General features: G+C 36.6%; 1 protein-coding gene across 9 annotated transcripts in view; it reads right to left on the reverse strand.

Moving 5' to 3' along the window:
* Positions 1-8,608: 8,608 nt before the first annotated feature.
* LOC108164386 (calcium-dependent secretion activator) overlaps positions 8,609-13,072 on the reverse strand; it is a 43,534-nt gene continuing 39,070 nt past the window's right edge. For 6 of the 9 annotated variants that reach the window (XM_033394311.1, XM_033394315.1, XM_033394314.1 and 3 more), the window contains 2 exons: positions 9,553-9,692; positions 9,289-9,487 (listed from right to left, as the gene is read on the reverse strand). In XM_033394311.1, the coding sequence (XP_033250202.1) occupies positions 9,289-9,487; positions 9,553-9,692 (339 nt within the window). Of the gene's footprint in view, positions 9,488-9,552; positions 9,693-13,072 lie in introns of all 9 variants that reach the window. The other 3 variants (XM_033394312.1, XM_033394320.1, XM_033394319.1) reach the window with 1 other exon arrangement.

Raw genomic sequence — 13,072 nt, forward strand, 5'->3', positions numbered from 1 at the left:
TTCATCCTAGAAGTATACCACGACTTCTTGATTCCCTCACCATGGGGCTATAGGATGTGGCAAGTTGGATCTGATGCGGAACATTAGAGGCTCACAATCCACATCGGCGCTTTCTGAGGCCATCGGGTACATAACGGGTCCCGGATCTGACGTCCTGCCAACCCCACCGGCGGCTACCCTTTTAACGGGGCACTGGCGACCGAGTAAGGGCGGTATAACCCCCAGCGACTAACGTCTGAATGAAATTAGCGGCCATCGCTGGATGCCCAGGATAAGCCAACTTAGTGGACCCATTGCCCCAATGGCATGGTAGGTACTATACCACCCGTAACACCGAGACCAGTAAGGTGTTACGTAACACCCACAGGACCAAACCTTACGTGCATTAGACTCTGGGCTGATGGCGTCGACATTCTATGACCTGATTTGGCAGGCTGAACCCCTGCTGAAATGGCCCATAGGCCTCGATTAACGCTTCCTGGTCGTCCCACTAAGGTGGGTGCGTAGGCTTGGCTGATCCATATCCCAACTAGCAGCGGTCTGGCTGTGAACCCTGGTGCTCATAAGGCCCAGGGTCAACCTTGGCATGGACCTTACTCCTCGGAAAGGTACCCATGGGACCGCGTCGGTGACTGCGCACTGCGGCCGGGGATAACGAGCTCGAGTGGAGATCCTCATCACATGGAAAACACAGCACACACACCACAATCACAGACAGAGATGATGACTGAGAAGGCAGTCTTCGGTAAGCGGCACGCCCTTACTAGATCCCCACCCCCAACGTCACCAGCAATGGCACATGGCTCGAGCATGTTTCAGTTCGATCCAGATGGCAAGGAGAAAAAGCGATCGCACTCTGACCCAATAAAGCTGCTTAAGAACCTGGGCTAATGAGCTCGTCAAGAGGATGAATGACGGCAACGTAGACAGCGTGATGAAGGACCTAGCCCTGAGGGTGGTAGCCCTACAGGCGCTTGTGGTCAACAACCTCGACAAGCTACACACCAGGCAAATTCCGACCGCCACTATCGGAACACAAACAGCTGCTAAGCCACCTCACACCGGCTTAAAGAGGCTGTGCGAGTCGCCCCAAATGGCTGCTGAGCCCATAAAGAGGCAACGAGGCAAGCGTCGAATCAGCTCAAGCTGTCGGCGCAGTCCCAGGAAGAAATATCCCCCTCTGGTACAGTGGACCACGGTGCCACCCCAGCCTATAGGAAGGGAGCCCCGTGAGCGCGAGCCAATTCCGTACGCGATAATTATCCAACCCCAGGGCGAGCTTAGCTACAGCGACATCCTTCATATGGTCACCAGGCGCCAGGATGGCAAGCTCCAGAAAGTAGGGGATAATGTAAACAGAATCTGGAGCTCAACGGTGTGGCACTGGGACTGCAGTGTCAGAAGAACTCTGCATGGAGGTCAGGGATCTTAACAGGCTGTTCGAGAAGGAGGACTTCGCAGCAGCGATAGCTGCATCAATAGACGCTCCTAGCGTGGACACCAGCGCCATTAAAAGCCTGAGGGCATCTTTTGGTACACAACTGGCAGTTGCGTGCCTGCCGTCCGTGTAGGCATCCTTAGGCATCTGTAGGATCCGGGAGCGGACAGCTCAAAGAGGATGTTACAGATGTCTGGAGTTTGGGCACCTAGCAATCAGGTGCAAGAGCGCGGTGGATCGTACTGGATGCTGCCTCAGATGCGGCGTAAACGAGCACAAGGCGGCAACCTGTCAGAGCAATCTGCGGTGTTTCATCTGCACTGCTAACAGCAAAGAGACGAGTCACTATGCAGGTAGCAGGAGATGTCCAGCAGCCAGGAGTGCGTCCAACTTGCCGGCCCAATAATGAAGGTTATGCAGCTCAACCTCAACCCCTGTGCTGCGTCTCAGGACCTGCTGAGCCAAACCGTGAGAGAATTGGCAATTGACCTCGCCATCCTCAGCGAGTCATACCAAAATAGGGAGTCTCCTGGGTTCATCCTGGATGCCAAAATGCGAAATGGCGGTGTCACACCATTGCAGCTTTCCCTCACAAGCGCTGCTACTGGATTTGTGCGCTAAGGTCGCAGGGGTCTGGGAATACAGCGTCTACCTCACCCCAAGCCTGTCGCTCTCCAAATTCGCAGATACTCTAAACAATATAGCGGCGGATGCTTTCTTATTTTAAAAAAAAATCCTCTATAATTAAGTTGTCATCGCGTTAGATTGTTTAATAAGAAGCCATGAAATTTTGAAAAAATGTTGAGGACAGTTATTAGTTAGAACAGAGGATCGTTACGATAAAAATATACTGAAGATTGGTCGATATGGAATTGGAGTAGAGTAACTATAATGGGGTATTGGGAGGGGAACATATAAGGATTTAAGGGTTAATACGGAGTAAGCGAGCAGTGGTTGGGTGGGTAAAATCGGAGTAACAAGACCTGACTCCACGCGGTAATTTATTTTTTTTCTTGGACGTTGACATGCAATGACTGCATCTTTCAAGAGGCGATGCAGTTACTGCACCGTCAAGTGGCCCGTGTGAAACCAGCAGAAGGCTGTTACGCGCTGATCCCAGGCAAAACGCAGCCCTCCTCCCGCCCAACCGACCGAGGGGCGCTGCCGCATGACGCGCGGTGCGTAGCCGAACCGAACGCGAACATGTAAGAAAGATAGCTATTAGACTAACATTCGAGGAAAATTAGCACTAAACTTACTAAGAAACTAAGCATGCAATCAAAAAGAAATACCACTACAGTTACTAATTACTAGAAAGGTGTGTAAGGATGAGTAATTTAATAAGAGGAAGAGAATTAGTGGTGGATATAATATGGTAGAGGGAATTATAATCCGAGCATAAGACCCTAAACGGTTCATGCAAGGAATAATTCGATCTACAAAGTGGAAGGAACAACGGTATAAAATTTCTAGTCAGTCTAATAGGAATCGTGAAGTTTATGCGGCTCAACAGATCAGGGCTGTCTATGTCACCCCTGATCAAGTTGTGCATAAATATCACACCAAGCATTTTTCTACGGTTAACTAAGGATGGGAGGTTTACTAATAGTAGTCTACTAGAGTAAGATGGGAGTCTTACACCCGCATCCCAGTTAAGGCCCCGCAGAGCAAAGAGTAAAAAGTTTTTCTGTACTGATTCTATACGGTCCTAGTGTACTTTGTACTGAGGGCACCATACACAGGAGCCGTAGTCTAAGATCGGACGAACAAGCGAGGTATAGAGAGTCTTTGTTATATAGGGGTCGTCAAATTCCTTTGACCACCTCTTTATAAACCCAAGCACGCCTATGGCCTTATTTACCATGGTAGAAATGTGTTCGGAAAACTTTAACTTGGGGTCTAACATAACACCCAGATCATCCACCAGGGTAATTCTCTCAAAAGAACCACCAAATAGAGTATAGGGAGCCAACAAAGGGCTAGAACGATGAAATGTCATAACTTTGCATGCTTATTGCATGAATTTTTGGCACATACAACAGAAAACTCCATAATAAGAAATTGAACAAAATTAGAATCAAATAATATTTCAAAATAAATGGCTATCAAACCAGTGTGCCAGACAAACGCTAATAGGAGGAGAGGAGAACAGTTGCAGCAGCAGCTAATGAGAGTGAGAGAGCTACTGAACAGAAAGTTACGAGAGCGAGAGAGAAAGAACAGTTATTTAAGTTTAGGTGATAGGGAGAGAGTGATAACACAACAAAAGCTACCAGAAGAGAGCGGACTGCAATGCATTGTAATGCGTACTCACACTGCAACAACACAAACACGACAAGCCGACGCCGAAAAATAAAAAGTTAAATAATGTTTTAACACAAATCAAAAGGTATGCACTCGCGGAATAGAATAGGTTTCCAGATTGTTGGCTGGTTAGGAAGTTAATTAAAGTTTATTTAGGAAAACACCGGCTGCTTATTCAAAACAAAAGGAAAAAATGCGGAGCGCAAAACAAAAACGCGTCTGATCACTACGAAAGAGAACGAATATATATATATATAATATATATGACACTATCGACTTAATTTTTTTATAACACCTAACGGCACCCAAAATCTTTTGTATGTGTTTAACAACTTATAGTCCCCAGCATTCGAAGAGCCCTAGCCGAAAGATTGCTAACCATGATGTCTATGAAAGTTGTCTAGTTTGTAGAGCGCGTAACAGCCACCACCACACCAGAAGACTGAGACACATTACAAAGCTAACCTAACCTAACCATGACCGCACACAATAAAAATACATTTTTTTAAACGGCACAGAAGAAGAAACACTAAATAGTTTTTTGAATACTTGTTGAATACTGTTACTTGTTGAATACTGTGACTCGGTGTTCATAGGCAGTTATTGAAAGAATAAAGACTCACCCAGATGCCCACCAACTCCTTTTACTTAAATCATACTTACTAGGATACTTACAAGGTTATTATGCATTTATTTGCTTTTTTTCGCTTGAAACGGAAGTAAAATAGTTGTTATGTTTGTCGCATAAAAAATGCCTCCATATTTTCAACGTTATTCTTAAGTGATTTAAATAATGAAAAACATGTTAAATTAAGAGTACATAAGTATGTATATATTTTTTCTAGCTATAATTTTCCGATTTTCTGATATTAAAGAGTTTTTATTTTAGGTATTTTCAATAAAAAATCATTGAGCCGTAATCACGACAAGCAATGCGAATGTTTTTTTTTTCAATTAGCTTATACTTCTTTTTTATTAGCCTATGGTGACCGAGAGACAACAAATATACGTATATAAACTTCCATATTAATTAGATAAATCAAGGATGCCTCCAAATTGTTTAAATTTTGTAATTACTATTTAATCTATATTCTAATTAATTCAATAACATTTTCGAAAACTCTATTAAGTTGAATTATATGACTTTTATGGAAATTTTCAGCGGTAAATAAGTGTCTTGTAATGACAGTTTTTTTAATTTTAACTCTGTAGACTTTTAAATTAATACTTTGCTAGGAATTACAAATTGAAGAAAGTATCTATTATCGCCCATCAAAGCAAGCCATCTAATTATTATATATGTATAAGGTAATTTGTTTTTACAAAACTAAAATGTATTTTTGTAAATCTTTATTAATAAGGTACATTTATTTGTGTTAAATATAGTGCGAACCAAAATGGAATATAACACATTTGTATAGTTATTCGATACAGCGTGAACTATAAGTGAATATAAATATATATATAATAATGTCATGAATAAATTTTATGTTTTTATAGTTTTAAGGTGTTTTTTCTGAATCAATTATTTTGTATTATAATCGTAAGCATTTTTTAATATTAATATTTATAAATGTAATTGAAGACGGTTATATATGGTACATAAGTTAATAGCATCTTTTTGTGTGATAGGGTGCTCATACTAATTGATGGCAACATTTTAAACGGAAAAGAGAAAATTAAAACCAATTGTTTTTTAACAAAAGTAAGCCTTTTTTAACTTAGATTGACATAAGATAAAAAGTTGATAGCCACAGCTTATTTAACACCCTTTTTTAGCTTTGAAAGAAATAAGTTAAAATCCACAGCATGTTTTCTTCTTTCGTAAATATTTCACGTTCAGCCTACTTGCATATATGTAATCACTTTACAGATACATTTTTGAAATCGTCGATATCAGGTATATACGATTTTTGGTTAAGTTTCGTGTTCTATATGTGAACATTGTTTTTTTATTACACTACAATTAAGTACGAAATAAATCTTGGACAAATTACCAATTCGTTGATACAAGGTATAATCAAAGACAATATTAATAGTAAGATGAGTAATGCCTTTAAATTTCAATAGTCATATGCAGCGACGTTTTTGGGAACAGACGAAATTTGCACTGTCTCGCTCGCACGAGCTCGAGATAGAATATAGATCAACAAATAGAAAAGCAGAAGAAATTCTTCTTCATCGAAAATCCTTTTGCGATCGACTGATTGGATAACCAAATAATTATATTCTTTATATTTATACTTAGTTTGTTAGTAATATCTACTAATTTAAATATAAAAAAACTGTTTAAATTCGCAAAAGGATTTACGAGGCAAATTTGAGGCTGATCCAAGAATTGTTGACAAATCGTTTTCTCTGCACACGTACATACAAATATGCAGGCATGCACGTTCTTACAAAATCTGTGCTTGTTGACGGCGCACAGTGGGAAATCAACCGAAAATAAGTGAACATTTTTTTAGTGTGCCAAAATGTATTGAACTTTTATTCACATAATGCATGTGGAAAAAAATTAAACTATGAGGCGTAACAGAATACTGTTTGGCCTATATCTGTATTTTTCATGATATTTTTTATTTTAAAAGAGCTTTCTGAACTTTTGAGTCGTTTGGCTTAATAATATACTATGGGAAAATATTCACTGGTAACAAAGTTCAACTTGAACACTTTATTATTAAACTTTAAGACATCGTAGAATGATGTTCTTGTGCAGACTACATTCCGAATGATTTATCTTTTAAATTCCGTCTTTTTCATGAAAATATCTTTATTCGTTCAGAAGTAATTAATTTAGCAAGCTGAAATAGCCGAATTCACACTGTGCGGCAGCGCACGCTAAATACCCCACAGAAAATGATTCCAATGTGAAGTCATGTATAAAATATATTCAAGCAGATTCCGATATTCACTTAATTTTTCGTTTTTCGCTCTCAGCCATAACGTTTCGTTTTTGTGTCAGCTGACCTGCTTGTTTCGTAAAAATACAGTATGTCAAAAATGACACCGACTTCAATGCTTATTTTGAAGCGAAACGATGGCAGAAAGTGCGCAATTTAAGAAGATCTTAGATGAAACACCTGTGTATATAACATGATATATATAACAGCGTGCATATGGAAAATTAAATTTCTAAAGGTCATAAAATCAATTTGTTGCACTTCCACTTTGAATTAAATGAGGCTGGAAACAGTCTACCAAAATGTTCTGTTATGCGCGAAAACGTACTTCTTGCCGTTCTGTTACCCAAATCGCCAAAATCGATTTAGCGTCCGCTATTAGCATGATAAATCGAAGATTTGTTGCACTGATAATTATTTCAGAGACAAATATGACATTGGGTTGAAAAAAGAAATTTGTAAAGTAGGCATAAGCTAAATGCCCAGGTAATCGTGTCAAAATTTATGTTAATGCATTAATAAGTCATCCTTTTTTTTTGCGATTAAGATTTTTTTCGTATAAAAATTCGTTTATCTTTTATATTTATATATATAGCGTACATATGTACATACATATTATATATAGCAACTGAAAGGTATTAATGCGTAGGTCATATATGTATATAGTACTATAGATGATCTGGCTCCTTTGTTTCAAAAGATATTTTAATTCAATTTTTATTTTTAACTTTTATAATCAAAATTAAAAATAAATTGTATGACTAAATTTTTATATACAAATTTATATATAATAATTAATTTTTAATTTTATCATTTAAATTAATTTTAATAATTTAATCAAATTTTAAAATAAAAATTTGATATGATATTTGAATTTAATTTTTATTTTTAAAATCAAAATTAAAAATAAATTGTATGACTTAATTTTTATATAAAAATTTATATTTAATAATTATTTTTTAATTTTATAATTTAAATTAATTTTAATAATTTAATCAAAATTTAAAATAAAAAATTACAAATAAAAGTATATTAAATTTTGAAATTTGCCGTAAAAAATAACATACATATGTATGTCTACTTCCCCCATCTTTCTTGGTGGTTATTTGGTGCCTCAATTTTTTTAAACTCATAACTATTATTTGCGGTCCCTGCTAAAATGTATGAGAATCATATGCACAAATACAGTTATATCTCAGTCCATGTATATAACGAGAGTGCAGCTGGCTCTTAAGCGCTCTCTCTCTCCCTCTCTCTCTCTCTCTTTGGCGTTTAAACAAAATTTCAAGAGAGTCAGCTTTTGAGTCAGGTGGCAAAAAATCGAGCACAGAAAATTGTTTTACTCTTACTATTTATATTGTCTTTGGTATAATGTCCATCTAGATATAAACATGATACAATTCGGTGTAGTTAAATATTTTACCGTTATTTTAATATTTCGCGTCATGCCAATTTGACTTTGCAGTCTAGAGCCGTTAAATTAAATGCCAATTGCACATAATTTAAAATCAAAAAGTTGTACCAATAATGGTATCAGCAGTTAAAAAAAGGATAAATATGATTAAGAAATTATAAATGAGATCAATATTAAACAATAAAAGAGGCTTTAAGGGCCGAGAATCTGTGAGCCTTTACTGTTATGGTCATGAAAAAGCTATTGCCTATATCTTCTTGGCATATCTTCAGAAACAGTAATGAAAATCACTGATCCTCAATACTATAATATGAATCCGTCACAGAGCTCTTCTAACGATCGCTTTCGTTTCTATGGCAGTTATATGTATGACACAGGTATCCGATTTTGAATGCTCTGAATTTTTTAAATTATCCTGGAAAAGTAAGTAATTTTCATGTTATAGTCAAAACTGTTTGCCTACAAATAAAAAGATGAGAGGACGGACGGACGGACATACTTAATTCGGTTTATCGATTACCTATCGTTAAAGGTCTGAGTTTCCTCTATCTGTGTGGTTTGGAACTGTGGTAAAAGTTTATTTAAATACATTAAAAATTTAAGATCAATTTTAAAAAATTAGAAAATTTTAAAAGTATTGGCGTTAAGCCAATGATGGGTAACGACAAGCTAATGTACATAATCTGTAGCTGAAAGTATATATAATCTGACAGTTTGACGAACAGTAACTGTTTATTTTCTATACTTATATAGATCAAAATTCTGTGTGTTTAAGCTGCTTCTCCATAATGAAATAGTGGATTTCACCACAAACAATTATAGTTAACCTACAGCAAGGACTCTTCCCGCCTCTACCACAAATACTTACTTACTCACAGTTTGATCAATAATGATTGTGTTTGTATAAGCGTAAAAGGAGCCTTAATTTAAATAAATATAATTTAATGTATAAATTCGCTTTATAGAAACGAAAAATTAAAACTCTCCCAACAAGTTCGAGCAATGGGAATACTCATATATTCTCCACCGACCTCACCCTCTTTTTCCTTCATTGTATAAACCACTATTAAACGTTTCGTTCAAAATTCATTTCTGCTTTTCTAACTTCTGGTTAAAATAATAATATAACGAGAATAAAAAATCCAATTTTAAATGAGTAGTTAAAAAAAGTTTGGTAATAAAAGTTAAAGTAATATTTTAATTAAAATAAATAAAAAAATGCCCTCGATTTTTTAAAACCAGCTTCCGCTTCCCAACTTCGAGCTTAGTCCACCGATACCTTTTCCCAACAAATTTCCAACGCGTCCAGCAACAACATTGGTGACAGCAGCAGCTTGAGCGGCAGCTACTTTTGATTTGGGTAAGCCCCTAGGTATATTGGATTCTTCGCCAGTGTCTTCCTCATCCGCTTCTCGAATATCATCACAGGCCCTATACATGCGAGAATAACTTTGACAATCTAAACTCGAACTCTTTAAAGTAAAGCCACTACTTACTCATCTCCTTCGGCGACTTCAGGCATTGTTAGAGAGCAAGTTGCTTCTTCAGTAGCCATACGAACAGACACCGTCTGATAAGCTTTCGAATTTAGCTTGTCTTCCAAAACACCTTGCAGTTCAAAGTCGGAATATATTTTCTAAATATAAAATGGGTCAATACAACTAATTTCCGAGTGGTGATTTCAATAACTTTTCTAGAATATTAAATATATAGCTAGATATAGATAGATAGATTTTCTTGCGGACGGATTTTTAATATAATAAGAATACCGATAAATAACGTGACAGGAAGGGAAGCACAAAATGTCTTGAAGTTGATATGTAGTATAGGTACAATGCTAGTCTCTCAGATATCTGGCCATGCCCCTCAAACTTAGCAAGTGCACGCAGTATAGAAGTTGAGAACAGGTCGGATATTATATTAATTCTACAGGAATTATTCTCTTTGTATTATATTGGTTCCTGTACGCAAACCCATCAAGGAAGGCTTACATACTTTGATCTATATATTTTTAACTGGATTTAGTATCGTAGAGAACGACTTCATCTTCAGTTAGTTGAGTTAGTCAAAATTTCGCCACACCCCCTTCCGCCCCTGCAAAGGACGAAACTCTAGGGCATCCACAAATCTCAGAGACTATTAAGGATAGAGTAACCAAATTTGGTATCCACACTCCTGTTAGATCTCACTACAAAAGGTATATTTCAAAAATTTCGCCCCACCCCCTTCCGCCCACACAAAAGACGTAAATCTGTTGCATGCACAATATTGAAAATTCGAGAAAACTAAAAACACAGAACCATAGAGAATGACAATTTTTATCAGATTGCTGAATCTGGATCAGATCGGATCATTTTTATAGCCAAAAGGAACAAATCAATTTGCAGTGGCTACGCAGCGCCCGACGACACGCTCAGACTGATTTCCTGTCTCTCTCGCACGCACTCTTTGTCGTGTCGTTCAATATTAGCGGCGTCTGCCGGAGGAGAGCCATACTGACTAAGTATCGGGTATAAATGTAGAGTTGCGGTCTCCGCAGCAACTCACAACGTTCCCCCTCGTTTAATAATGCTTTTTTGTCTGCCGAAATAACAGGTATTGAAAAAGGTGTTATTGAAAATTGTGCAACATTATTGCAAGACTTGGCTTCAGGCTATTCAATAAATGTTGAAAAATTTAGAAAATTTGCTTTGGATATAGCAAGATAACTGACACAGAAATAAAATTGGTATTACCTCCTCCCGTCAGTCCACAAAATAATAATCCATTCTCCTGACGTCGTTAAACATGCTTTACTGTTCATTGGAGAGCTCTCCGAAGAAGCTTCTGAGTCTAGGAATAAGGACATAAAAATGTATCGACTCGATCACACTCGGAAGATCTCACGTGTAGCAACAAATACAGATTTGTTAAACAGATTATTGTTGAGCTCAGATCTATTTTTAGCTGGGCAACGAAAACTTCAAAACAAAAATAAATCTATTCTTTTCAAATCTGTTTTTGATTTACTTAATTAATTTAATTCTTTTCGCATCATTCAATATTTGTTTTTATTTTTCGTTCAATAAAATAAAACAAAAAAGTTCATTGAATTTGTTAAGTTTCTTAAATTAAATTAGAAAAAAATAATTCTATCTATTTTTAGTCTTTATTCAATATTCTTCCTCATTTAAAAGCGTCCCGTAGTTGTCCCCGCATGACAATTGTTTGGTTTATAATTTGTAATGTACTATATAAAGCTAATTTCAAAATTTCGTATTGATATTCGCACGGGAAGTATTTTGGCCATCATTTCCATACAGCACTGTCGACTGTGCGTTGTGATATCGCGTTGTGAGACTTCCTGTCAGCAATTATCCCTGCGGCAAAAATCATTATGTCGGGCCCCCAGCCTGTTAGCGTTAGAAAAGTCTGACTGCGCCAAATAACTAGGTGTTATTTTTAAAAATTTTTTCAAATCTGTTATTTTTTTTACTGTTTTTAAGTTTTTTTTCACATAACTTAAGTATCTTACATCTGGTTGTTTTTCAATTATGAAGAGAAGATAAATGCAGCTATGAATCCTACCCGAGCGCTTTGTATTTTAATATTATCGTCTGGAAAATATTAATCTTTCAAATTTAAAATTTAACAAATTTGAACTTTGAAAGCTCGGGAAAAGGCGAACAAAATTAATTTGTTGTGTTGCATTTTTGTTGTATCGGTACATCAATTGGGAATCGTGTGTGTAAACATTTATGGATAAACGACGCTTAAAAACCTTTAAAAACCGGTATAATGCTGAATTTTAAGGTTTGGTCAAACAGCTACTTAAGTTATATGAAAAAGCACTACCTCTTATGAAAGTAGTACAAATTACCAGATTAAAAAGTAGTTAAAAAAAAAAATGATTAAAATTTTTTAGGCCCCAAATCATAAGTCGGTTTAGTTTACAGCGGAAATGTGGTGTTGCATAGTGTTATCAAACAGAGTTTTTGAGCTCACTGGACTTGCCATGCATTCACTATACCTTTTAAAAGTTGGAACTCCGGCTGCTTTAATTCGAAATTTGAGCGCACCAAGGCTCTGCGATTGGACCACGATTTGTGATTCAAAAATTGACGAATAGCATATCAAAGTAACATTTCAAATTTTAACACGAAAATGTCTTGCTATCACGCTTTTCAATAATGACAATTTAATTCAAACGACTTCAATTTTCTTTTCGATTGGCAAAATCAATCAATCAAACGATGTCTGTTAAGTTACGCAGATTTTATTATGTCTTATATCCTAATTATTGTTCATTGTTTGCACTGTCCACTGTACCACATTGTCATATATGTATATGTATGATCAGGCAAGGCAGCCTATGCAAACGCTCTCTCTCTTTCTACGACAGTCTAGAACCAACCCCGTCTTCAATCAATAACGTCTTGAATCAATCAACTGGGTCGCTAGTAAAAAAGCGCAGTAGCTCAAAAATGTGCGCTTGCGGCTTAGATTTCGCAGCCCATATTTTTCGAACGGACAATTTCACGTGGCATATTACCGCGTTGGCATCGAGCTTTTTTGGACAAAGACGGACTGACAAAAAATATCTTCGAATTTAATATTGATCATTTAATGGGCAGAACAACGTTTACCTGGTCAACTACTTTCAGAAATAGATTTTATTAAATTCAATTTACCGAATTATATATTTATTTTTTCGTTTTATATTTAAAGTGGAACTTCCATATGGCGAATATCAAGAGGAATTCGTTATATAGAATTTATTTTTTCAGAATATAGAATTGCAGTGTTCTGGAAATAAATTCGTTGGATAGAATCACGATGTTTATGGAAGATCGTAATAGAAAAGTTCAACTGTAATTCGTTTTGAATCATTGCAGGTCCAACTGCTCAGATGTGCCTATTAAATAATTTTATTATTGCAAATCTACTGGTTACCGGTTACAGATATCAACCTAGTGCAATTATTTAAGCCAATCTAGTTCTTGTATTCCTCGAAAACTGTTTTTGTTTCAAGATTAC

This window comes from Drosophila miranda, chromosome 5, assembly GCF_003369915.1.
Source record: "Drosophila miranda strain MSH22 chromosome 5, D.miranda_PacBio2.1, whole genome shotgun sequence".
In the NCBI taxonomy this organism is placed as follows: Eukaryota; Metazoa; Arthropoda; class Insecta; order Diptera; family Drosophilidae; genus Drosophila; species Drosophila miranda.